This window comes from Takifugu rubripes, chromosome 12, assembly GCF_901000725.2.
Source record: "Takifugu rubripes chromosome 12, fTakRub1.2, whole genome shotgun sequence".
NCBI lineage: Eukaryota > Metazoa > Chordata > Actinopteri > Tetraodontiformes > Tetraodontidae > Takifugu > Takifugu rubripes.
Genome location: NC_042296.1, coordinates 7252964 through 7280955, shown reverse-complemented (window position 1 = coordinate 7280955; position 27992 = coordinate 7252964). Strand labels below are relative to the sequence as shown.

Here is a 27992-nt window from a genome sequence, read left to right as displayed (position 1 = left end):
CTCCGCCGTCGCATCCAGAACCAGGCGGAGCGGAAACAGGCCGCGCGGCGGCTGTAATCGTCTCCAGCTGCGGCGGAACACTGGAGCCGTCCCTCGACCGGTGTGAACTGGACTTCAGACATGAAACATTAATTAGGCGGCGCCTTTCTAGAGGTAAATCCAGCGTCCTGCACGACTCCAGTGACATGGTGGAAACATTCGACAGTCGACAAACCAAACGCTGGTACTCAGGATTCATCACATTACAGCCAGTGTTTAATCGAGTACGTTTGTTTTTGTTGTTTTTTCTCACGAGGCATTAACTGTACAGCCAACTAGCACTATATTCACACATGGTGATGGGCTCCCTTCATGCCGGGACAGAAATAATACCATGATCACATGAACACGTACGGCGATGCCATGCACTAATATTGATGATGAGCTGGAAAACCATTGAAAGCAAACTAAATACACGCGCTCAGTCTGAAGGGATTTTTTTTTTTCTCTTTTCCGTTTTTTTTTTTTTTTTTTTTTTTACAAGACCGTGGTGTAATGTTGGAGATAAAGAAGACGAGGAGGGTGGCCACCATGTTATAAACAATGCAACGACAACGACGACATTGACAAGAACGATAACAGTATTAAAGCTTTTCATGACCATATCAACATTCAGTGTATTGGAAAATACAATCCCAATAGACTCTTTGTATAAAAAAGAAGCTTTTTCAAGTCAGCATGGAACAAATAACAGTTCATTTCTGTGGGGAGGGGGAGGGGCGGACGACAGGAGCAGGTGTGCTTCCGTAAATTTCAGGGGGGGGTTGTTGGTGTGTGTATGTGTGTGTGTGCGTTTTTGTGTGTTGGGCAAGTTGAGTCGGGGTGTCTCGGCGGTCTATGTGGCGTAGCGTTTGGTCCACTGTTTGGCTATCCTGTCGTGCTCGGCTCTGTTGGTCAGGTACTGGGTGGCGATACTTCCGACCAGGGGGTCCGCTGCAACGACAGGAGTGATGTCACCGCTTTACCATCAGCTGATCACCAACAGACACATCGGAGGAAAAGGCACGTCATCACACGTTTCCAGCGACCAGGCTAATGTTTGCTTGTTTGACTGGCATAACCCTGAATGCGCGGGGGGTTCCGGCGCCGGTTGCTTGCTAATGTAGCCTAGCGCAACTGATGCGCACTAGCATTAGCTCGCCGCGTGCAAACGCCACGTAAGAATCAGCACATTCCGCTCTCTGTGAAACGTGAATCGTGGCTTCCTTCCTTTCTCTACCGGTGCAAGCCAGCAACGTGAACACCGCCCCCTAGTGGACCGGGGCACGTGCACGCACTGATGTCCTCGTGCAGTTTTTCCAGCGATCCAATTTGAACGGGAGCGGTGACCATAATCATCCACACTGTCTGGGAAAAATAAACACGTTGTCATGGCGACTGAGGGGGAAACGTGACGTCACCAACGAGCAGAACCCAGCTAGTCCAACAAACGGCGCCCTTTCATTGTCGTTCCGTGTGACCTACAACGGGGCCGACGCTTTTACGGGGCGGCGCAGTAAAACGCTGGCGCGGCCGTAAATCTGCGGTGATCATGACGGTGCTTCGGCGTCGTGCAGAAAAACACACCGCCGACGCTGCGGCGTCCCGCCGGCTCCTCCACAGATTGTGCTGATGCTCTGGCAGAATCCTTGACGAGGTGATGGGGGGAGCGGCGAGCTGCCCGAGCCTCCCGTCCACTCTGCTCAGCGGCAGCGTCCCCGACGGGCCGCGGCCTGCTGACGGCGCAGTGTGTTCAGCTTGGCTGAGCAAGCAGCACAAACACCCTCCACGCTAATCTCCGCACGGCTTCCTTCTCCCCGCATTCCTGGATAAACGGATCCTTACGTCCGCTGCAGCTCGCTGCCGCGGTTCCTTGGTGGAACGGCCGCCGTGTGTTTGCATCAGTTATTTTGCCCTCTCGTCTGCAGGCGGGTTACTTTTTCGTGCGTCTGCAGCGGGATTATGCAAATTGCGACGGAGATTTCAGTGAATTTTGATGAGACGTGGGAGAAGGGCGCCGCCCTCAGAGGCGTTTATACCTGCAGCAGTGAAGGGAAACGCCCAAGTTTGACACCCAAACGCTCGGAATAGCCCGACAGCTCCGTCCAACGGTCACCCTGAACTATCTCATATTTCTAACTACAGAAGGAAAACTAGACACAACCCTTAACACGGCAGACAGGTTTAAATTAGGCACCGTTCAGGCTCATTTGGGCCAAATGGGAAACCTTGGAGCACAAACCAACAGGACATGGGCTAAAATCCCCGAGGTGGCAGAGACAACAACGTCCCGCGCGGAGCCGCTAATCTGCCGAGAAATTCCAGGGCTGACGCGAGTCAGGGTTTTCCTGGATTAAGCCTCCTGAGGTCGGTGATCCTGAGTCCATTTGTGGAGGAGGACGACTCGTTTGATGGAATGAAATGTGCTTCCTGGAAACACTTGTCCTTCAGAGACGAAGTGAGGCTGCAGGACGAGGTAATAAAGCACCGCCGCCTTATTTCCTCCCGTCTCGCCGGCGATCTTTGTTAAATTAGAAGGTGGCTTCCGCTCCGTTATCACCCCGGCTGCTGTTTCAGGGACAGAACAGCAGGCCTGCCTCTAACTGCCCGTGTCAAAGTGGCCACAAATTCATTGCAAATGACTTTTTTCGCGCGGCTCTCGTGGAGTCCGGCTCACAGGCAAGGGCAGGATGTAAATTGGTCTCCTCTCGCCCGAGTCTGATGTCAGCTGAGATTGTTAAGTCCTCCTTTAAGGTCACACAGGACGCCTGTTATTACAGCTTTGACAAACTAACACCCCTGAAGCTGCTGAGAGGGGAAAGACGCAGCAAGCTCAGGAGATTTCCTCTGAAAGAGCAGGCGAATATCAGCGAGACATGTGACCCATCCCCGGGAGCAGCGGCAGACGGCTCCATCTGGCTGTGCTGGGAATTCAGCAGCGCTTTTTGATGTTCCACGGACAAGAAAAGACAAAGACAAGGAGACAAAAATCAGGCCTGACATCGGTCTGAGCCCCCCGGGCTGGACCTGAGCCAGGATGGGCTGTGACGCGACAGACGGCCACCTGGACGCCCCAGGTAGACGCGCACGTGACGGCAGAGACGCCGAAGCCCCTGGGAGGGTTGATTAACTGTCACTCCAGCTCACCACCCTGCCCCCGCTTTAATGAGCCACATGCTGATAATCTCCGGCTGCAGGAGAGAGAATCACCAGATGATTCCAGAGCCCATCTTCAGCCCTCGAACGGGGGTGGGGGGGGTTAAAACCCAACGGTGAGAAATGTGGTGAAAGGACTGATTCTGATGAGGCAAGAGGCTGAAAAAGGAACAAAAATGTGCGTTGGTAACAGGAAGGATGGTTTCGGTTGGTGTCGATCAAGCTCCTTTTCATCAGACTTTGAAGGAATTGGCTCATTTCATCTTGCCAACATCTGAAAATGTCAAAGGAGAAGAAGAGGAGGAGGAGGAGGAGGAGGAGGGGGCGGAAGTGAAAGCTGTTCTCATTTGCACCCACAGATGAAGCAGTCTTATCAAAGAGCAATCCCCTCCAAGAGGACATCAGCCATCATCAGAGGCCTCTACAATCATCCCCGTCTCCGTGAGTCACATCTCAGATCACCTGTCCTCCCTCACAGCCCACTGATCCCACTCACACTTCAACTCTTTCCTCAAAACCAGTCAAACTGGGAGGGTCAAACTGGGAGGGTCAAACTGGGAGGGTCAGATCGATCTATTAATAACAGCAGACCTTGGCTCTTAAACAGCGATTAGCTCTGAAGACGCCGCCGTCTTCTCCGCGGTGTTGGGTCCAGAACCTGGTAAATATGGACTGAACTCCACGACCGGAGGAGGAAGACGATGGTGAAGGAGGCTGATTCCTGACGCTGCCGCGTATCTAAGCCAGATATATAAAGACAGAAGTCGCCTCACTAGAAGGAGCATCTGGAGGTGTGACTGACGAGCAGCGTAACGAACTGTTCATGAAGGCGTCAACGTCAACAACTCATCCGTCCGTCTGTCCGCTCCGCTCACGGCTGCGTGGACACGATCAAGACAGAGCGGCACATCTATCGACCTGTCACGGGTGGAACTAGAGCGACGTATGTGCGTGCGTGTGTGTGCATGTGTGTGTGTGGCTCTCACCAGGGTTGCAGTCAGTCAGCAGGGAGCAGATGGACAGTAGGACCTTGGAGATGGTGAGGGCGGGACTCCAGTTGTCCTTCAGGATGTCCAGACAGATCACCCCCTGGCTGTTGATGTTGCAGTGGTAGATCCTGGTCCGGAACGTCACCTGGACAGGGACAGTCACATCAGGCCCATCAGTGGTGTGGGTGTGTGTTCCCCTACAGCAGATCCTCTGAGGTTGTCCATGACCTCAGGGACAACATCAGTCATAGTGTCACTTTGCCTTAATTAAAAGTGACACTTTCCGTTATGGATGTGGAAAAGTCCAAGTATAATCTGATGGATCCTGAAGTTTCCTTTATTCACCTCAAAACAATCACAGTATAATAAAGTGGGGTGCTGGTCAGGTCTCAATTTAAAAATGGACCATTTTCTTCATAGATGAATAAAACAGTGAATTATTTAAGCGGACTGAAAGCTTCTGTCTGATTTATGAGCTCTGCATCAGTAAACATCGGCCTTATCGGGACGGGAACGCCGGGGAGATAAAAGTGCGAGTGAATCAGTGAGAATCAGCTGCTGCAGAGTGAAGGTGACTCTGACCGTCCCGGAGAATCCTTCACGCCAGAATCCTTGAAGCGAGTACTCCTCATTACTGAATGACCTTTGACCTTGCGGTTACCTAACAGTAAAACCTGCTGACCTGGACGGGCACGTTTGTTAGTGCTAAGCTGCTCTCTACCTCCGGACTGCTGCCTGTCCTCCTCTGGTTCCACCACCTTTCATCCTCTCATGACCCCCCCCCCCAATACATAGATAGAAATAAACCAGCTGAACTGGTTCAGTGAGCCCCCCCATGGGCAGAGTTGGCAGTGCCCAGTCACTATGTGGTTCTGTGGTCTCATTACCAGCCTGTAACGGCATCGTGGGTGAGGCTAGTAGAGTCTAATAGGTTTGCTCTACGGGTCTAATCACACGATATCACGACACACAAACATCCTGACACTGAGGCAACGTACCAGATTAATCTGAGCCATAAATTCATGGGCTGGAGGGTCAACTTGACATGGCGCCAGTGAAGCAGAACAAAGAGTTCTGAGATGACAGCGAGAACATAGTGGAAGTCCCCTCATCTCTGCGTCCAACCTTGACTTTATGGTGCTTTACGTCACCTTAAACGGCCTCTTTCACACGTCTGAGGACGCGGACGCAGAGAGTGTTCAAATCGGGCTGGAGAAAAAAACGTGTTCCCCAAAACTATTTTTAATTGCAAAAAGCCAGACTGTCATCATTGCCTGAAATGCCCAAAAAAAACACAACACACAAATCTCCAGAACCACAGAAAGAGCTTCTCCTGCGAGCCGACGCTGGCGGCCAGAACGGAAGAACATGACAGCAGCCGCCAAGAGTTTACATGAGCTCTGCCTGCCAAAGAGGAGATGGCGTTTCTTCGACAGGCGTGCGTCACGCCGCTCAGCGGATCACCAGACCGTGGCCACGACACCGTTTTGTTTTATTGCTTGTATAAAGGCGATGCTGTTTTTAGGACGGCCACTCACGGCATTTTCAAAGGTGTCGTCTTCTTTTTTACAGCCAACGTTGGCATTTCAGAAAGTGAATGAGCTTTACTGACCCCTGGTGGTAAAGGCTGGGATAACGGATGGTTAAAACATCCTGTGCTATTTTCATTCTGCCTGGTGTCCTCCTGAATCTGCCCCAAGAGAGGTGACAACTGTCCAGGATGGTGACCCATTCAACGGAAGGGGAGGCAAAGCAGACATGATGACAACTCTTTTTCGCTAATTCGCCTAGCATGCCACATCACTTCACACTGCGTCTACGACCACCTGTAAGAGCAAACGCTGATGCACGAGTGAACTCATTTACATGACAGATGGCTGATCGGATCATCGGCGATGAGATTCTCTCCTCTTGTCCTGCAAAACTCTCCTTTATTTATCTCATTTCCTGCTCGACCTACATTAAACATTTGTTGTTTGTTTTTACCACAGTTTCATCATGTCCTGGGGAGGTGTGATCAGCTTATGTATATCCAATAAATTCGAGGCTAAGCTGCGTGTGCGAGCTCTTCCAGGCTTTAAAGACCATTTACGTCTCTTTTGAAAGGATGACAGCGAGTCTAAAGCACCTCAAACAAACCCCCTTTGTTGGACAACAGCCTGTAAATGCAACGGCCCGTTGAGACAACGGCGGTGCTGTTCTGAATGCTGCAGGGCAACACTCACCTTAGGTGGTTTGAAGGGGTAGTCTGGTGTGAAGGCGATGTCCAGGAAAAACACTCCTCCCTCGTACACGGAGCCTGGTGGGCCCAGGATGGTGGACCTCCACTCATAGATGTTGTCTCCTTTGGGACCAGCACTGAATTTATGGAAATAAAGAGCAGGAGGGAGAAATTTAATCAGCCGGAAGGAGTCTGGAGAGGATCATCCATGTCGTGTCTGAGTCTGGGGTGCACAGAGCACACACATGCTCCCCCACACACACGCACACACACACACACACACACACACGCGCGCACACACACACACGCTGCAAAACACAAACAGGAAGGTGTGGAGCAGCAACAGCAGCAGCCCTGTTCCTTCACTGTTCGCATCAGCAATCCACTGTTGTGCAGCTGGTCACTGCAGCGACACACACATGCGCAGACACACACACACACACACACACACACAGACGAGCATACACAGCTGTGAGAAGAGAGGCACTAATCCAATTCCATTTTCTGTTGGAATTAGGCCAGATGCCCCTGTCGGTTTCTTGTATTGCTTTCACTTTCATCATTTACGCACAGGAAAAAGCAGGAAGGAGACAGACAGAGAGAGAGGGGGGGGGGCATTTCAGAGAGAGAGAGCATGTGTTGGGTACATAAATGTAAGATGAGAGTGTAAGTGGAGTTATTCATGTGAAACAGCAGCCTGTTGTAAAGACTACAGACCGTCTCCCTGTCAGCGAGTGTTTGGACACACAACAGAATTATGGCAGCGAGCTGCAGAAAAGATCCGGGCTCGTCCTCCTGGACGGATATAAATAGTCCGGAGAGTGATAGCACGCCGGCTGACCAGGGGCAAGAGAGCCAATAAATCATTCTGCTTCATCTGAGGCTGGTTTGATGGTGTAAAACATCCATGTCGCTGCGGCAAAATGTAAATAATGTAAATCTGCAAGGTTTTTGACGGTGTTCTGCAAGGCGCCACACTTGGACCATTTCCCCCTTGTTCTACTTCCCCTTTTTGCTGTTCACGTTATTGTTTTCTAACATGAATACTTTTCATAAAGGGCTCATTGCTTTTCTAAACCACACAGACGAGGTATTCCAGGGAGGTCATGGTTATTTAACTCTAACTGTTGCCCCGTATTAGCAACGGTTGCTGAACGAAATCCACAAACTGCCACTCGTCTCCTGAAAAGCCGCATTATTAGTCAAATCTTGCATGTAAAATCAGCGTCCAGGCCTCTTAAAGTTGTCCAACCTCTGTTTTTTCACTTCTCCCAGTTCAATCTGCAGCATCTGGAAATGTTTAGTCCTCTCCCAACACTGTTCCTTCTGTCTTTTCCAGCCGCCTGGTACGACTCGCTCTTACAGGAGGACGGATTTTAGACCCAGCTGAGGAAGACCCAGATTCTCATGGGCCGTTCGGGATGGTTCACCTCTGGGTGTGCCGTTGTTTATTGGGCTTGTCTTGGCCGACAGCCCAGCTCTCTGCTCGACAGCTGGGGAGTTCTCACTCCAGATCTGGAGTCCGGTTCAAATAAACCAAAACAAAGACGAACAAGCCAGAGGAAGGAGCCCGAAAGATGATGGACCCGTTTATTTCCCATGGTGTCACTTTCCACACTGTAAGCCATTAATAATGAGCCTGAGAGCACTAAGAACAGCACGCGAGGGAAGCACTATAATTAAGATGAGTAGCCGTTAGCTCCCTAACAACTGGGAATGCTCCATAAAGCCTGAGACTCACTGCTGGAAAACAAAATGTCAGCTGACAAAAGGCAGCTCATCAGGTATTTATTTCAGTCTGGGAGCGTTTTGGAGAGACACGCCGCTATCATTCTTTGCTAATCAGAGGCACCTGTGATTGGCTAAATTGGAACCAGCTTTTCCCCCCAGTTTCAGTATGAGGCCAACAAAAGCATTTAGCATTAGCATTAGCATTCCAGCCCACACATCAATATATAGACGTGGTTATTATAAAGTCTGACTTCATGTTTGGAGATAACGTGGCTATTATTGGACCAGCCAATAAGGTCACGCACAGATTACAGGAAGTGGCTGAATTTGGGTTAATTGCTGTAGTCTTGAAATCACAGATTCTTGAATTCCAGGAGGAAGTGACTTTATTCCATGGCTGATTTGTTCATTTAAAGTTTGGCGCTGTTAAACATGGATGGAGGCTTCTGGTGTCAAACTGTTCCTGCTCCCAGTTGGTGAACTGGGTCCTGGTTTTTCTTCTCCTGACATTTGAAAAGTGGAGCCAATTTAGGCCAAACTCTTCAATCAATTAGCCTCATTTCCACAAACCTGAGACATTTCTCACGAGCCGTCACAGTCGAATGTCAACATCGCCATGGAGACCGTCGCTTGCAATCCAGGCGGATGTTGCTCTGCATTTCAATGCACAGGATAAACACGCACGTCGAGCCGACGCCAGTGAACGATCATGCAGCAGCTCGGGAACATTAAACACATTTATAGGCTGCATATTCGATGGGCGGAGACACAATTTCCACGTTTTCCGTCTGTTAGCGTTTGCTAATCTGCAAATATCTCCAAATTCACGAAGGTGCTGCACGTTCCCACAGACCTAGATCGGCTTCTACCCTCGCGCAGCTTCAGCTCTAGCTGTTCAGACGTTTCCAGGCCAGGCTAACAGCCACGCAAAACATTCTGCGGACGGCCCCGAAAAAAGGCCTGAAGCAACCTGGGAGACACAGCAACAGACGGAATATTTTTAGGTTTGAGTTTGATGGACTGCCCCGGCACCAGGGTGGTAATGAAGTCTTTAAAGCACGATTTCCTCAGCGGTTCTTGTCTAATTAAAGATCCAATTAGGAGAGTTCAGGACAGGATGGACAGTAAAGAACCCAGAGTTTCCTCATATATGAAGATGATACAGAAAACCTGGTGATCGGGCACCAAAACCAGAAAAACGACCTCACATGTGGGTGAAAATGGCAGCAAAAATCTCCTCTGGCAGCTCAATAGCACGTCAGAGACACATGTGGGGACGCAAAGTCACAGAGAAACACCTCGCTGCCTTTCTGGACCTCTATTCAGCGGGTGGATGGAAGGAGTGTCTGCGTCCCCGCGGCGGCTCCCTGCTGCACACTGAGACACATTGAGAGGGACACAATGGCGGCCTTGTCCTGCAGCGGTGGCAGCAGCTGGGGGCTCCGTGTCCCACTCAAGGACACGTCCAGCAGTGGCTGTTTGGGGGCCGACAGCAGAATCCGCTTTCCTCACCCGACAGTTTGCTGGAGCCGGAGAGGAGCGCTGATGATCGGGGGCTCCGACGGATGAGTTCAACCGTGTTGCTGCGCGGCTCATTCATGCGCTCCCGCCTCAGAAAACAGGACCCCCTGATGAGCAGCAGCCTCCTCGTTTTATCGCTCTGTCACCGAGATTACACTCGCCAGTCGAGATATTTATGACACATCGTAATTAGACGTTCGCTCACATCCTAATTAGACATTCACAGGGCAGATGGCCACCTTGTTGTCAGGCTCATCCCTCAGCTGTGGCAGCCGGGGAAGATCGCACGTCTCCCACATTTGCTGCACGACGTCGCCGTCACCGCAAGCAACGTGCACGCCGAGGAACAATTTAGTGTAATTGTTCATGTTGTAGGACCGGCGTTCAGTTCAAATCCAGCGGCAGGCGGACGCACAATGAGGAGAAACGGATATTTCCTGCTCGTGGAGCATAAAAATGACACCTCAACACCACACAGACGGGTGGATAAAGGGCAACTGAGATGGGTGTAAAATGGAAGCAGACAACAGCTCCGTCCTGCTCTGCTGGAGGAGCCACACACACACACACACACACACACACACACAGATAATATTTGTGAAGCGGTAACAGGCCTTATTTAGAATTTTCATTGCCCTTCAGGTTAGTGCAAAGGTGGGGGGGGGCAGAGCTAGATATTTCCCAGAATTCTGCGGTGATCAATTAATCAGTGTGAGGACGAGCTACTTCTGGCCAAGGTGTGATGACATGAGCTGTGCTACCTGGACTTCCAAGGTAAAACAGACAGGAAGTGTTACAATTAAAATTTCACTTGTTGCTAACTTTGCTAGCATTCAGCGGCGTTTGGTCCCTAGCAGCGGGCTCTTTAACTAGCAGCGTCTCTGTGACCTCTGTGCTCAGAATAGCATCATTTATCCTTTTCCCCTGCAGCCATATCAATGATTGCACTCGCTAATCAATCGCACTAACGAGGCCGAGCGTCGCAGAGGAGCCCCGGCCGTCTGTCGCTCACGCCATCGCTCTTAGAGAGCGTTTGGGGGTGAATCCACAGAGCCAGAGGGTCAACGTGGGCTCTCTTGGTTGGCATTTCACAACTCACATTAACACATTTGCAGCTTATTTACCAGAAGCTAAAATGGAAAAACCCTCTTTTATTGACTCTACAGCACAGAAGTGACGGTATGTTTTGTTCCAGTGTTTCAGCCATTTGACACTTGGAGCAGCGAGTCCACCAACAGGCTTTTATTATCGTAGAAGCCCCTCAGCATCGTTGCCAAGGGCACCGCACAAATGTCAGCGGCTCGGCGGAGCGTTCAGGCACAAATCTATTACACCGGGGTAAATAAAGTGTGAAGGCTCGCGGAGGCAAACCAATTAAGGCAAAATAAAAACAGAAATATGAAAACACTCCTAAATAATACATGATGTGCTGCTGCTGAGACGATCCCCGGAGCCGCTTTATTCAATACAGCCTCGGAGATTAAAGGAGGTGCTCGCGTCTCTACACCTACGCGCAGCCTCTGAAAAGAGGATTGATTAGATTTGGAGAGCGTAGCGGCGTCTGACAGGAGCGCAGATGATTCACGGTCGAGACGGTGTGATGAGATTCAAGAGGACGGGCTGGCCTCGGCCTGCTGAGGAGCGGCGGAATAAAAACACTCCCATGGAAATCTCAGCCGTTCTGGATTACAGGCTGACCGGACTGAGTCCATGAGCTCACTGGGAAAGAACAGAATATGAGACAAGTGAGCAGAGACACGTTAGCGTAGCTGTAGAGCAGCTTGTTATTTCAACCAGGACAGGAGTCAGTCGGTGTTGATGGAGGAGGACGCAGCAGGTGCTGATTGACAGTCCTCCGCTTGGAGGTTTTATTAAACTGTAATTCTCAGAGGTGGAGGTTCATTTCTGGCGGGTCCAAAGCCTCGTTAGCAGACGCCAACCGGCAACAATACGTCAGCTCTTCTGATTAAAGCTGGGCTCGAGATCGGCGGAATGAGCCATTATCAAGGGGGGAACACTTCAATCCCCTCGTGAGAAAAGCTCTTTTGATTTCCGCTGCTGTCTTGGCGAAAAGGGCCGGCGGCTGGCTAATGCGACCTTTTGGGGCCCTTCAATTATGCCGGCGCTTCGTCCGAGATGACCGAGAGAAAAGGTGGTGAGAGCGGGCGACAGAAGGACGGTCAGGAAGGAAGGACTCCGAGACCTTCTAACCTTTCAATCAGCGCTAAACCTGCCGCAGCTCCCCATTGTCTCTCATGTGTTGCCTAGCAACATTACATCCCTGCAGTGATGGTACTTTGTGCCGCAAGAGGAATTTACGTGGAAAGGCCAGCAGCGTGACACCGGATTCACCTGGAAATAAACGCTGGGTGAGGCAAATCTCTTGTTTATGAACCATCATCTCCAAACGGATCCTTGGGGGCAGCAGCAGCAGAACCTTGCGCAATCACATCAGAATAGATGATGGTGTGACAGCGGCGGCGCCGCCTGCACGGCGCATAAATCCGGGGCAGTTTGAAAGGGATCGGGCCCTTTGATGTGCTCTGAGGGTGAGCAGTCATCGGGAAACCGCATCATTCCCAGCTCAGTGGAATCAATCTCCAGCGGGTTCCACCGTCGGCCGGCGAGCGCTGATGGGATGTTTAGACACAGATTTGTGGAGAGATTCGGGCTCCGAGTCCGGGCGTCACAGCCCGCTCTGACGGAGGAGGAAGATGAGGCGATGAAGGTGCGGGCGAACCACAGAAACTGTCCAGTTGGTGCCAGTTTTTGCACCCTGGTTGTTGGAATTCAAGGCATTCAGGAAATCCAGGCCGTGCACAGGCAGAACAACAGCGTCTGATGAGGGTGGAACCTCGTGCTGGAACCAACTACAAAGCTGTTGGTTCGATTGAAATTCCACGCATTCTTCCACGCTGTGCACCTTCAGCAGCTAGCGCTGATTCCTGTTCTCCATCAACCCTTATTTCCTGCCGCCTCTGGCGGACGACAGCCTGTGTTTTGCTGAATGGATGTTTGCTTTAGCGCCAACACCATCTTACAGCTTCCACCCCTTGTTTATCTTCCCGTCTCTCGCCGCTCTGACTCTTCTGTTCTGCAGCCGTGCAGATTATCTTGGAATTATCTCGAGCTCCGCAGCAGCCGTGCAGAATATCTACGGGTAACTGACGAGCGTCACCGCGTCGCACCGCTGCGATGTAAACTCCACTCCTCTAAAGCTTCTGTGTAATAACTAAAGTGTCCCGTCAGACAAACTTGCTAAAGCCACAGAAATCCTTCACACACGCCACAAACTCTCTCCCGGTAATAAAGTTGGCGTGCGTCTGCCTCCATTATGCTACATCCACCGAGATAATTCAGGCAAATGATAAGGTTGGATGTCGGCCAATTCCGCCCTCATTTTCTCACACATTTCAGCCACGACAGGGAGGCAAATGTGTTTATGATAACCTTTACCGCTGCTGTAGCCACTAACGGCGCCCATTACAGCCTGGAAACAGTCAGTCATTAACCCTTTGGGGGCAGTGCAGTCGATATAAAAAGGCCATATTTTTTTTGAAATGCTGCTGTAGTTTAGTGCACGCTTGTGTGTGTGTGTGTCTGTGCACGTGCGTGTGCCGTCTGCAACGTCTGCCCCTGTTTGAAGGAAACACAATCTGACGGGGGCAACAGACCTGCCGGCTCAGCAGAAAGCTGAAACTCTGAAGACTGTACGGATCCCAAAACGCCGCCGCCGCCGCATGTTGCGCAATGCTAGGGACGTCCGGGAGCTCCAATATGTGATGCTCGTGCATGTTCTTTCGAGCTGGTCGAGCAGCGGCGCCGGGCTGAAGCTTAACGATGCAGACAGGATCTATAGAGGCCACAACCACAACTTTCAATTCCAATTGAGCCCAGTTTATTCAAGGTCCGGCTGGAGCGTCGTTAACTCAAACAGATCATTATCTTGATCGGGTGTGGACGGGACACCGGTTCACCACAGGACGTTAAAGGAAATGTGTCTTCGCTCGTTCAGGGCGCTTCAGAGTGAATCAAAGTGATCAACGGATACGTGACAAAGACCAACGTTTGAGCTGAAAATAATAAACTATCACAATGGGTAAAAGACTTCCTGTAAGTATCACCTCAGGTGGAGAGGGCCTGTTCTTATCTATACAAGGTGATGCTGAGAGACGCAGTCGAATAACGTTTTAATAATATATTAGTCTCTTTTCTGGCTGCTCTTTAGAGACACACACACACACACAGACACACACACACCCCCCAAGGTCGCAGAGACCTGCACACTCAGCTTGCTCGTGTGAGCGAGCCTCGTTAGCTGCTCTTTCACCATCGTGTGCACGGCTGATGGCAGCCGCCTCTCACAGTCTCGGAGGGGAAGAAGGGAAACGGGCGAGGAAGATCGCCGCGTTACTGCGGACAAGAAACTCTATTAAATTATAAAACACGCCAGCTTTTTTTGTGTAAGGGTTCATTAAAGGGAAACAGGGAGCGACCTCCGCGACTTAGGAGAGAATGAAAGTCCCTCCCCGCCGCCATCATGCCAGCATTGATCAGGCAGCGCTCTGGACATCGATTTCACGTCTCTCCTCCATTGAGATGGGCTCAAACAGGCTGCAATCACTCACAGCCAGAAACATTCCGCCCGGCCTATAATTCACTCTGTCTGTCCTGTCTGACACGCGCTCTAATCTGAATATAATGCCCTTTAAGCTGTCACGTCGCTGAAATCATCTCCATAATCGTTTAGCTGAGCCTCAGACCTGGACAGCTGGGGAAGGAAGCGCGTCGTCAGCTGAATATCTGGCAACGTTTCCCCACATTCTTAAGATCTGGGGCTGATTTGATCCGCGGCGTCCTCTCAGCCACGTGTCCGGGAGCTGTCAGCCTGAGATGCTGCGACTGTGGGTAATGATGGTGGGACAGAAGCAAATCTGCGCTCGTTTAGAACGCGCCGACAATAATAGAGACATTTTTGGACCTGCAGGAGGCAAATGTGCAGTACTGAGCTCACCAGCTCCCGGTTTTGGTCTTTTTTCTGGGAATGGGGACGACATTTTGCATTCATGCCACATGGATTCCCAGGACACGAGACCGTGCCCCCCACCTGAGAGGAATCAAAGCCACCTGAGTGAAATCAGAGCCCTGGCAGGAAGCGGAGCGTGTGTGGAGGCCGGGGGGGGCCTCGGTGTTGCCGCCCAGCTCGGTGCCAAATCGGTAACTAAATCTAGCTGTAGCTCGGAAATATCTGTTCCTGCGCCAGTTCCTCTCACTGTTCAAGCACACACACACACAAGCCCCCGGGCAGGTGCCAACCCCCCCCGGCCCCCTGCAGGAAAAGGACTGCATGTCTGCAGTAAAGAAATGCGGGCGAGGCCCTCATGATTTACAGTCCTCCATTAGCTCACATTAAAGCAGCATCACCGCCTGCTTCTCCCAGCTGACCTGCCATGAGAATAAAGGGGGGGAGGGGGGGAGACCCCCCCCCCACTGTTAAAAGCTGAGGCTTGAAGGTGATCGCTGTTGAAAGCATACCACAAAAGGGCACATTAAGAATTCATCAGCCAGCGCTGCCACATCAACTGGAAAAACCAAGGCAGGCACGGATGGAGACAATTAGCTGGAGATTTACCGTCCTGCGGGGAGGACGACCAGGAAAGGTACCGGAATCTCACACAGAACACACCTTTAGGAGGCCTGTGTGCGTTGCTCATGCAGCACCACATCCGAACATGGAATTACCCCACGGACGGCTCCCCCAGCCTCCATCGTGTTGGTGGACGAATGACCTCGAGTTGGTCCACCAATATGGCTGAAACGACTAATTAATCTTATCGAGGGCAGAAGCGTGCACGGCGATGACAGTGGAGGGACCGAACAATACACTTTTAAAGGATCTGGAGGTCTGAGCGATGCATCATTCCCACGGCTGCCACGGAAACACGGCGGCTGGTCCTTGAGGGGGGGGGGGGAACTGTAGGCTAGAACGGAGCCTGTGGGTGTAGCCTGGCTCCCGGCGCACTATTGATTCAGCAGCGCTGCAGTACGGGCGAGCGGCGGCTGGCTGCGAGGAATGCAAAATAAACAGAGAGGCGCTCCATGGGAAAAGAAGGAATTCTTGAAAGAGCATTCCTGGATCCAGACTCTGATGGTAAGTGGGTCAAGGTCCACCTCTGGTAAACGTTCTAATGGAGCTCCATCGTGTTCCCGAAGCACAAACACGTAAAATAGTTCTGTTTAAAGAGACAGAGCGCGCTGGACGTGTTTGTTTTGGAGCCTCCTCGCTAGCCAACGCGATCGAGCGCGTTTCTGGGGCTGCTGGTGCGCCTGGATCTTGAGGTTGAGCTTGCACCACGACGGCCCGCCTTATCTCTTCTGCGCTCCCAACTGCCGGGTTGCGTTAAGCTGTAACAACACGGGAAGATAAAGTGACGCCCAGGACAGCGTCAGCTGTCGGCGTTATCTGTGCGATGACAGCGGAGGCTAAACAACCGCGGTCATGCACATAAACTAAACTCTGCGCTCCTCTTCAGATCTCAGGTCTGCTTTATTTAGTGCACTAAACACCCTCTTTCAGACAGTCGGAGGCTACCGGTGTTATCCAAGCAGCTATTTAACCAGAGTTAAATAGCTTCAAATGTGTCCAAATGGAATTAGGAACCTTTGAAAACGGATTCACAAGTGGTGTTTGATTAGGCTCCAGCTGATGACAAAACAAACCAGAGCTTCCACTGCAGTGACATTTGAGGTTCACACAGAGGAACATGCAGTTACACAACGGCTCCTGATCACCCCCCCCCCCCAGACACACGGCACACGCGGTTTGATGCATCCAGTCAGTAGGTCGTTCATATACGACTCGATGGGTAAAAGTAAAATCTGCCTTTCAATGCAGGACTCCTTTCAGAATCCACCATGTGTGAGGCCGCATGTCACGCAAGCCTGCGGAAAAAGGTGAATGATCAAGTGTGGTCGGAATGGTCAATGCTCAGGAAGTGATAGCAAGTTTCTCTGTGTGGCAGATGAATGAAGTTTCCTCTTTCGGCGCGGCAGAGGAAGTGGTGTATTTATGTGCGATGTTTTTCTCTGTCTGAACGCGATGCGAGAGTGTGTGTGTGTGTGTGCAGACGGTGTGTTGCAGCCTGTGAGAGCCGATGCTGCTCTGTATCCTGATACTGCAGCACTTCCGCCAAACAAGCACAGCTCAAGTGAGGATCATTCATTCAACACCGAGACATGATGTGCGTAGATGATTCAGGCACTATGATGACCACATTCCCACACACACACACACACACACACACACACACACACTGCAGAGGCTTGGTTAACTGCTGTCAAACTGCAGACAAGAGGAGGAAATGATCGAGGACGGCGGAAAAAACGGAGTGGAGTCGGATACAGAACCGTGACAACACGGCCGATCAGAGAGTGAATAAAGGGCCCATCAAAACTCCAGGAGGTCACAGACGGACCTATAGATACAAATAACTGGATGATTTAAGAGGTCACATGGTGTCCTGATGGTAGAATAAACAGCAGTCAGGTGACCTTTACTACTGATACTGCAGATTAAACAGCAAGGGCACAAAATGGGCCCTTCGTCAATAAAGAGCCCTCCGGGGTGACTTTCCAGTGAATAAATCTGCCCTCAGATGAGCTCTTAAAACCTCTGAGATGCCCTTCAAATTGGGAGAATAAAGTGCCCCCGCAGTGCCCTGCCAGTGCAGGAATCCAATAAAATGCAAAATGCCTTGGCTTTTTACATAGAGAGGTAAGCAAACACACCTCTAGACCACAACATACAGCAGAATCAGCAGGATAATGAGAAGCATGGCGTGCCGCTACGCCAGATAAAACCTGCTAAACCTCCAGCATGCTCAGTGCCCCATGTGTCCCTGCTTATGAAACAAAGGCTACTGTTTGGACTACCTGATAATAATGGTGAGCTTGTGGCTGAAGAAGATGATAATGAGAACATAAAGGCAGTTAATCACCAAACGCTGACGCGATAATGAGCGTCAGCCATCTTCATCTGGGAAATGATCTGTTTTTGGGAGGCTCCTGTTGGATGGAAGCAGCAGCCTGACGGTTTTCCCAGGGAAATGTGACATAATGCATCTGTCCCTCCATAAAGGATGAAGGCAGGTTGGTCTCATCGCCTTATTCTCACTGTAAAACATCTTCAGAGCGGCGTATTGAGAGAAAAGCGCGGGGCTCTGTGATGAGACGGTGAATAATTAGTATTTCCTCAGCGTCGCCTCCCTGCAGGGGTTCTACACAAACCTTTAAGCTCCTTCATCTCTTCCCTGAAACAGGCGGAATACGTCACGCTTCACTCGACCGCTTTCCACCAACTTTACTAGCTCCAAGAATCTTTGATCTCCAAACTCCAGGAATTTTCAAGATGGTTCCTTTTGTTTTTGTCCAAATCCTGGGGGAGTCTCTCCGTGCTGGAGACGTCTCTGGCTGGATCTATTTGGCAGATCACAATCATGCGAGTTTCTCCAAATATCTCACTCGGCAGAACAAAGCCTCGGCGTTCTCTGCTGAGGTAAATGCTCTATTAAACCACCCCCGCATGACTAGTAAATCAGAAAGTTTCCGTCAAAGCACAGACTAAAACCCTCTGGAAAATAAAACAAAACAACTCGCTAGCATTACCGTAAAATATCTGATATACAACTGAGACGAACTTCATCCAGGTCGTTTATTCTCTGTGAGGCTTCTCTCTGCATTCTATCACCCCACAGAGGTAGCGGTGAGCAGGGCGGCCAACAGGTCCATAATAGATAGGGTCCGTGCTCTGGTGCGAGCCTGGGGAGGTCCCAGTCCTCGTACAACTTGTCCCAAATATTGGCTCATTTGTCCTGTCTTTACTGTGGTACACAGCTGACAGAAAGGTGCTACGGTCACAGTAGAACACCCACACTGACAGTTGTGGACACTCCTGACTGCAGCCGTCTGTCCAAAATCATCAGAATGATTCAACAGTTCTCGGCGCCTGACAGGCTGACACCCGCCGAACCAGCCGCACGGAGGCGGCACGCGTGTAAGCGATCGGGTCGCGTCCTTGTCAGACAAAGCCACGTCTGGCGAGCTGTAACCTTGAGCTGAAATGAGGAGGACGCCTCTGGCGCGTTGAGGTAATATTTCAGCTTTTTGACAGCTGACATGAGCTGGGAGCGAGACCTCCGAGCCCGATTCAATCGCCGAGGCCCTGCAAAGTCCTGATACCCCTCCCCTCGTAATCAGCTTCACGTGTGGTTAGCTTCTCTCTGATGCTGGACTCTCCCTCCTCGCCGTGTTCCTCTTCCCTCGCCGCCGTCTCTTTGCGCACTGATGCAGCTTTTATGCTGAGCAGCGAGTTCCTGGCCGGGCAGCTGGTGCGCTCACCAGCCGGCTGTTTCTCTGCGGGACGTTCCCCAGTAGCAAACTGGACCTCCCCCACTCATCTGCCAGAACAGCCTGCAGTAGCGCACTCGGATGCTGCAGGGACGCCGTCCAGGGTGGACGTGAGTCACAGTTTCGAGAAGAAAGAGTGAAAGTTGAGAGAGACCAGGCTGCAGCTCCGCTAATTTAACCATTGAGTAATAGAACTCTTTCGCTTCCCCGTCTCAGTTTCACAATCTCTCTCTCCGAACGACGCGCATTCAGAGAGGGGGGGACTGTTTTTAACGAGACAACGTGTAAGAGGAGGCGCCGACAGATTAAACTGCAGAGATCTTCTGTGGTCGTCGTCTCCCCGCGCTGTGATGGGTTGTGGTTGGTTTGAGTGGAATAAAGAAACGGAAGCAGCGGCGCAGGAGCATCTCTGGCCTTCGAGAACATCGGCGCCGAGTCTCGTGGCGGCCGCTAACGTTGAGCTCCGCACATCGCACTCGCTCCGGCGCACACGTTCGACGCCGGTCTAGGTCGTTGGGAGGGAGCCGGAATCCCGACTCCCTGTCAAACGCTGCTGCAGCCAACAACATTTAGGAATTGAAGCGATTCAACTGGGCGCGATTTTAAAAGATGATCCCGAGGGTTCCCCTCGGTCCGTGGAGAAAACGGGCTTCCCCTGTAACCATCACGTCCTCCTTATCAGCTGTTCCGAAGGTGCTCCGGTGCAGCAGGCCTGTACATCACCCACCGACGCCTGTTATTCATCCTGCGGCATCAGAGGTCTGAACACGCTGGAACCGTGTAGCAAACCTCACATTTATGGTCTTATTCAACAGCTGCTGAGAGACTGGTGAAATAAGACTTCACGGGCCTTAACAGAGCTGAAGAGGATGATGGTGGATGCGTTCAAGGACTCGAGCACTGCAGAAACAGTACAGATGGTGAAAGAGCTGAAGTGAAATGGTTAAAAGAACAGGTTAAGTGGGGCCAACTTCGATCCAAATGAAAGATAAATGGTGTTGCTTTTGCCACGTGCACGTAAAACTTGGAAGGGTCATAAAGTTCCAGGAGTTTTAAATTTTAAAAGACGACTGGTTGAGAATCTGCCGGGTCATGTGATCAAAATTGGCCTTTGATAAGAATAAAAGAGACACGTTGCCACGTCAAGTGGATAATTTGCTTTAATCCTGGGTGATCTAAAAATAACCACAATCAGAACAATGACCACACTCTTCCTCTTCCTACACTTCCACCACAGAACCTCCCAACTCAACCACGTCTGGAGCTTCACTGCTGGGTTTATTTACTGTTTTCAGAGCGTCGATAACCCTCCTGATAGCCAAAGGAGGTCGTACCTCCGACGCGATCACCGCGGACAGACTTGCATTCCTCTCAGTTGGCCCGTTCTGTGGCAGCACATTTGTCTTACATCACTGCCCTCATTCCTGGCGGATTCACGGGGGAAGTTCCTCCTTTGAAATGAGCAAGGACTTGCCGGGATTAAGAAGGGAAGAGACACAGAGAGAGAAGGAGAATGGCAATTCCCCCTCCGCACATTGTTTCCACTCAGTCGACGGGGGATTCTTATCAAAACGCTGCCAGGACTATCTTGAAAGGATATGGTAATTATGGGAAATACACGTACACACACTAACACACTCACACACGGAGCCAGGAAGGCAGCCCAAGAATCGGGCTAATGTAAAGTGTCTGGTGTGGGGGTTATTTACATACCCTTCCAGAGCGCTTGTCACATCTAATTAATTACTCTCTGGCAGGGCAGCAAAGATGATTAGAACCAAGGAGGGAAAATATTTCATCAGGCACTGAGCTGAACCATCTCCAAATCAAGGTGCTTCGGCATAAGCGAAGGGGGCTTTTCTGTGGTCGCGACTCCTTCGACCGTGGAAGGGAATGAGGCAGAAGGGATGTTTGTGAGCGGCTGTGATCACGAGCAGGGCCAGAAGAAAGGGAAGGAGCCGAGGCCCGTGGGTAACGAGCTGCATCACAGCGTCCGTTCATAACCCCTCACATCTGACGTCTTTCAGCGCGCACAGCCTATTTAACACTGTCAGATCAATTAGTAGGTGAAGAAAGGGGCTGGGGGAGAAGAGGGGCCCTTTGTTCCCACAGACAGTGCGTGCAGGGAGGTACGCAGCGCTTCAGGGGTATTTATCTGGTGGAAGAAGGGTTTAATGTTCCCAACGCACAATTGTGATTCACTTATCCCACAAAAGAGCGGGACTGTTGTGGTGAAACGTGTCGACGGAATCAAACACTGGGGATGTGACAGCCTGGGGGTTGGGGGGGGGGGGGGCGCTCAAACACCCCGGGGGGCATATGAATGCAGAAATCTACATTTCAAGCAGAGCCGTGGCTGTCTGCGGCTGGCGCCGAGGAGCAGCCGAGCGGCCCGGGTGCTTCGCCGCCCCGCTTTCGTCACGAGGTCTCGGCACCGACGTTCTTCCGAGGAAGCTCCCAGTTACGCCAGAATGTCATTTTCTTTACAAACTACAGCCCGTGGAAATTCTTTTTCCACCTCTGCTGCACAGCTCTTTATCAGGAGCCATGACGGCTTCAGCTGGAGCCTCTTTGTCTGCGAGGACGGACAGACAGGCAGACAGACAGCCAGCTAGCATCTCTATAAAGCTCCCACCTTTAACCCAAGAGATGTAAAACTGTTCCGGTGAGAGGCTAGAACTCTAAAACCAGAACATTCTTTTGAGCGATCAGGTAACATTTGTCAGAGATTACAGGAGACCCATGAAAGGTCCCTGTGAGGGTCCCCCTTTGTCTTTGGGCCGAGGAGGAAAGTGGACAGTTTACATGAAACCCACGGGCGGGGGCGGGGGGTGGGACAATCCTGCATATTTCCGATCTGAAACAGAACCTCTGAACAGCCAAAGCAGCCTCCTTCCACACAGGCCACACAAACCAGTCGGGCCAGAGCAGGCCGCCTTTCCCTCCCCCGGGGAGCAGGAGCGCTGTTACTGCAGTCATCCAAATGGTAAACACTGCCAATCAAGTCAATTACACACTCTGTTCACCTATTCCTCTCTTCATCTGGGTCTCATTCTGCTCACAAGGCGCATCCTTTCAGTTTTCAGCCGGGGCAAAACAGCAGCGCAAATCCACCACAATAATCTACCTTTGCTATTCATGTGACTCACTGAGCCGCTGCAATCCATTCAGACGGTTCACACGAGGCTTGTACACACACGCACACACACACACACGCACACACACACACACACCAGTGCCTCAGGTGTGACAGCACAGCAGCAGGCTCCTACCTGCAGTTTGGTGGTGGGTCCAGGGTGATCTCTGCTAGCTCCTTTTGGATTCTGGAATGAGAGCAAGAGCGACGTTATGATCACATTCTCGGACACAGACGGTTATAAAAAGTATATCTTGCCTGCCAAAACAAAACGAAAAAATAAAAAAAATCAATTTTCAGCATGTACACCCCGAACGCCTCATTGGTTTTCTATTGACTCGCCCAGCGTGGGCTGGCTGACGAGGAGACGCGAGGCCGAGTATTTGCTGCTTCCTCGGCCGGGTTAGAGCGAAACAGTGGCGATGCTAGGAGGACAAACGCACGTCAGGTCCTCTAATGAATGTCTTTATGTCCCGATGTCCATACCCATGTTCCCCGTGTTCCTGGAGAGCTCCCTTGTCCCTTAAATATTTGCAGTCTCTCGCCATCATGTCCTAAACGCATTGAAAAGCCCCGAATAGGTGAATTTGCTGCTTTGGAATACATGAATCCCAATTCGGTGGTATTCCGGTTCATCGACAATGTAGAAGCAGCTCTGGGAGGACGTGGCAGGGGGAGGGGAGGGAGGGGTGGGGTAGGGGGGCGAGGTGATGTGGCAGCACAGCCAGATAAAATCAGACAGCCACTGCGAAGAAAACGGTGCGTAAATGTCACAATCGCTCCGTACTGAGGATCGTCTCCGAGCAGGAGCGCGCTAAGCGCGGAAGCTAATTAAACCCAGCAGGAATAACTCGTAGCTCGGATTTAAAAATCATCAGACTGAGAGAATTTCTTGCCTCATAATCACAGGAATTACATCATCTGACACACAAAGGCAGCGTACGAGGAGACGGACCCGCCGTCAGAACCAGATTAAAACCTGAGGAATCGTGGGAGACGCGTCTCTCATGGAGCTTCTCGATGACGGAGACGTCTCTGCTGGAATGAAAACATCCTGAAAACGACAAAGATCCAGATGTATTTTTGACTTTTTCACACAGGCGCTAATGAGGCTGCTAATAATAACGCACGCCGCGCCTCCGCGCTCAGAGATGACATAATCCCGGCGCTAAACGCGCTGCCGCTCCAATCAGCCGTCTCATTTTGATCAATCAAAGCAATTTCCACGTTAAGAAGGACTGACAGACGATATTCGTCGGGAGGTTTCGGCAACACACAGACGGGGCTCCTTCGAGAGAAAAGCGCCTGTTTGACAGCAAGATTATCGACCATGACGGGTTTATTTTGGAGACGACGTCGCCCAGTGCTTAAACCAGTTGTTATAAAAAATAACGGATTATATACACACACACACGTGTGTAGCACGTGCTACCTCTTGTGATGTAGCCGCACACGAGTGAATGCGTATTTGAGATACAGGTGACCTGCTACTGTAGATACAGGCGTTACTCCGGACTACGTCCCTCAGGTTACATCACGCATCATCTAATAGGGCTGGAATAGAGACAGTCAACAAAGATCCTCATCATTCATGTTGTTGTCATCATCAGTTGCAGCCATAATCCCCTCGAGAGGCCTGTCGGTATCCTGAGAAACACGAATGTGGCTTCACGGTAATGGACCGCTTTTTTCCCTTTGAATGCTCCTCGGCGTGGAGACGGCTGCGCCCGGCGTTAAGACACATATTTGTAAAGGAGCCTGTAATACAACCTTCACAGTTATGGAGCCGCTCTCAGCTCTGGCGCGCGCTGTGTAATTTCATCTGCAGTATTTCCTGAGGTGGCACAATTTGCTGGCTGGAGCCGGAGACCCCGTTCAGAGCGCTGACGCGGCGAAGGAACACGGGTGGGGGGGGGGGGGGGGGGGGGGGGCGCCAGGGTCTGCTGCCAGTTCCTTTAACGGCGCTCAAACGTTCCACACCTCGCTGCGTTTGATAATCCCCCGAGACGCCGCTCAGGCAACGAAACTTTACATTTTACGCGCCTCTGCCGTCTGAGCGCGGGCGTTTATGGCCGACAACAGGGAGAGCTGGGATCTAGAACAGGAAGGGACAATCGGTCGGTTTATAAAATGGGTCGTATCGCCGATACGCCGTCCTGTCCGATATCCGCGGCCTCAATCCGGCCGTCTCCGGAACACTGCCGCCACGATCAAACTGTCAAATGTGATTACTATGGTTTGTCTTCAGCGATACATCACATCAGGCCGCGTCACTCGTGGTGTTATGGCCCATTTCACCGATATTAAATTATTAATGAAACCTTAAATAATCCAAAGGAAGGAAATTAGATCAGACATTAGCGAGAACTTCCACTGTGACAGAACCATTTACTGAGGCTAGAAGCACGATCCTGTAATGACACAACATTTGTGCACGATGGCCCGTACGCACACGCCAGTGTCTGGTATCAGAGCCGTTTATCGTTCTCACTGGAGGCCTGACGGGAAACACAACGCTGGGTGTGTGAGTCCACTCAGAACTCCGCACTTCAGTGACACAACGACTCACACTCCATACGTCTGCACGAGACTTGGGAAAAAACAAACAAATTATTGCCCTAATCTGACTAAAACTGGACGACTAAAGTGCATGTAAACGCATCAGTCCAATTAATAGTTAAGTCCAATTCTGTTCCTGGCTGGTTCCAACTGTGCATATAAATGTACTGCCTGTTAGCACCTGACGACTTAGAAGACACTTGAGATTCTTTTGTACTTTGGTTGTGGTAAATAATGCCTCCGGGCGCCTCCAGAAAACATCCTTATTAGCAGCACAGCTTCCACTGACACGGTGCAAATAAAGAGAGAACATCTGGGTCGGCAGCACCGACAGATCATCTGAGGGAGGCTTCATCCGTGATAACGGATCAAACAGCACCAGATAGGGAAGCGCTGCGTTCCCGTCTGCACACAGAACCTCATTTACAACAATCGACTGTTTTCATCATCAATTTGAGAGTTTGGGGAAATGGGGAACATGAAAGATCGGACCTGGAACGTTGACGTTCGGCTGCTCGCTCTTTCGTCACCGAGCCCTGGAAGTGAAAACAAACACAACCGCGTCGGCGAGGGAGGTGTACTCTACCTTTTGGCACTGGTGGACAGCTTGGGCGGCGGTCTTGCTGGAGATCTTGGCCTCCTTCTTCTTGGGCTGGGTCTGGTCCCGCTGCTCCGGGCCCGGCTGCTCGGGGAGAGGCGCCTCCCTCTGCTCAGCGTCCGAGCTCCCGCCGCTGGTGTTGGGACTGTCGTCCGGCCTCGGCTGCACCTCACTGGACATGCTGACGCTGCACACAGAGGAAGAGGCTGAGGCAACCGTTCCGTCACCCTGCCGTGACCTTTAACCTTTATCAACGCCAGAACCAGGCAAAAGTGAGACGCCCGAATAGCAGCGGGCTCTCGCCCTCAGCAGTCAGAGTTGGGTCTCATTCATAATAGATGGAGGGGCATCCACCACCCCCGGACGGGGACCTTTGCCTCATTTCCCATCCCTCTCCCCTCATTTCCTGGCACCTCCCGACCGTCTGCTCTCATGAAAAGACAGAAATACCTCTTCAAAATAAGTCCTCAACCCTAAGAGATCCATCACAAAGGACTGCCTTTTGTCTGGAACGCTCTTTAAAGACGCGCAGATATCAAATTTAGGGCGTTAAATGAGCCCTCCTCAGCAGCCAGACGTCACCCCCGACGGGCTGCAGACATCACATGTTTGCTCTGAATGCAGAGGTTAAGGTAATACTTTGTTCCCGGGAATGCCCGGGGGCGCCGGCGCCTCCGTTGGATGTATACGCCATGTAAATGAGAAAAGAAGCTGCAAGAACAGAGAGGCGGGATGGCGAAAACAAAGGACCTGTTTTGGAGAGACCTTGCAGCCCTCAGTGGAAAGACAGCGAATTCTTGAAGATCATCCCTGTTCAATGAGCTGGAAATTATGCATGACTCCCCCCCCCCTCCCTCCCTTCGCTCTGGGGGGAATTTGAATCCATGCATGTGCGTTCGCTAGAGCTTTTTTGGAATTAGCCTAAATAAAGGCGAGGGTATGAGATTATTTTCAGCACAGAAGCTGAAAGGGTGCGTGTCTGAACCACCAGCTGACTCATCTTTGTGGTCTTTTTTGGGTGATTCACTTCACATCTACGAAGGTCGGGTTTGCTGCAGGAGCGCCTTGAGTCCCCGACTGGGATTTTTTCTGAATAAAGTGAGGTGAGCTCAGGTAAATCTACGAGCCCGGTGCTCCCATCTGATGGGGCTTTAGGAGGATTAGACAGTCGAGATTAGGAGTGACCCCACAGTTGTTTCCTCCTGGCCTTCGTCGGGATCGCAACATCTGCTCGCCTCAACAACAACAGAAACCTCCAAGGTCACGTTCCCCTAAATCCAACAGAGTGTGTGAGCTAAACTCAAGGTGGATGCCTCTATTTATATTCCCTGCCCGGCATGAAAAATGCACGACACGGACGGGCGACTGCGAGGGCATTTCTGCTGCACGCCGCTGAGCTGCAATGATATCACAGTGGACAGGTGAGAGGACAAATTGCTCCATAAACGCGACAAACAGGACAACAGCCAGCCGTGCGTGGGATCTGGTGCAGCCCGCTGCATTTGGGGGTGTTGCTCTGGATCATGACTACACATGATGTGGATGAAAGGAATCTTCTGGGGTTATTACACGGTGGGAAATGATGTGATCCCAATTGTCAGGTTAGGAAACACTGGCAGGACGGAGCTGTAAATCTCCCCAAGCTCCTGCACATGATTCTAGCTTCCTAATTTCCCCCCTCCAGGTCAACACACGCCGAAATAATTTGACAGATGATGGTTGACGGTTGTTCCGCGCGTCCGGGTCGTGATAGTGGGATGTAAAGTTGTGATGCCTTTTGTTTTCCAGTGGCAACAACAACCAAGGAAGTTTGGCTGATATGGACGCTTGAGCCGAACCAGACGCCGATTCCATGAGTTCTTCAAGGGGATCCGTGTTTGTGTGGGGGTGGGGGGTGGGGGGGGACCTGCAGTTACATTTGAAATAAGACGATATTTTGGAAGCATGGTCGGGCGATCTCTGTTCAACGAGGAGGGGGGGGAGGGGGGGGGGCGCATTTATGGAGACGCTGCTAAATGACCGCGAGCTCGCCGCCAGGGTCCGCCGGCTCAGAGGCTCCTCATGAGGCGTCAACACCGAGGCAGCCTCGGTGGAGACATCTCGATAGAGCTCGCCGACACCGAGATCTCCAGCCCGAACCGCTTCAGCACAAAAGACAGAACGGGCGCCCACCCCAACACCACCCCCTCTTTTCCCCCTAAACCTCCACCGTCCGCCGCCCCCTCCCCTCCAGGAGACAACGTAATAAACCTCTATTCAACGCGCGGAGCTGGGTTTTCCCGGCAGGAAAGGCCCTCGCCTACCTTTGTAGAAGCAGACTGGACACTCGGCGGCAGGAGAACGGTGTGGCGACGCTGTAATGTCCTCTGGATAGTCCGTGTTCCGCGGCAGAGACCAACCGCTGCGCTCCGTCCGCCGCTGTGACTGAAACGCACCGAACAACAACGCCTGGTGGTGGCACGCGACGCTTCCGGCGTCACCTGTCAAAATAAAGGCACGCGCCGCATCAGCCGCAGGAAATCAACGTGATGTCATCTAATGGCGTCCCCAATCTCGGAAACCTGTGTTTGTTTGTTTGTTTTTTTCAAATGTTTTGGTATAAGTACACGTCAAGTGTATTAAAATGGTGTGAATGCGAAGTAATAGAGCATTTCTATA

At 51.4% G+C, this 27992-nt stretch overlaps 1 protein-coding gene across 1 annotated transcript; it reads right to left on the bottom strand.

Moving 5' to 3' along the window:
- Window positions 1–233: 233 nt before the first annotated feature.
- Window positions 234–27796, bottom strand: LOC101069376 (ubiquitin-conjugating enzyme E2 E2-like). Its single transcript, XM_029845194.1, is given in 7 exon segments — window positions 234–972; window positions 4161–4308; window positions 6389–6521; window positions 22314–22364; window positions 25323–25345; window positions 25347–25521; window positions 27638–27796. Coding segments are annotated over 6 exon segments (621 nt in total). The 5' UTR covers window positions 25515–25521; window positions 27638–27796; the 3' UTR covers window positions 234–874.
- Window positions 27797–27992: the final 196 nt, after the last annotated feature.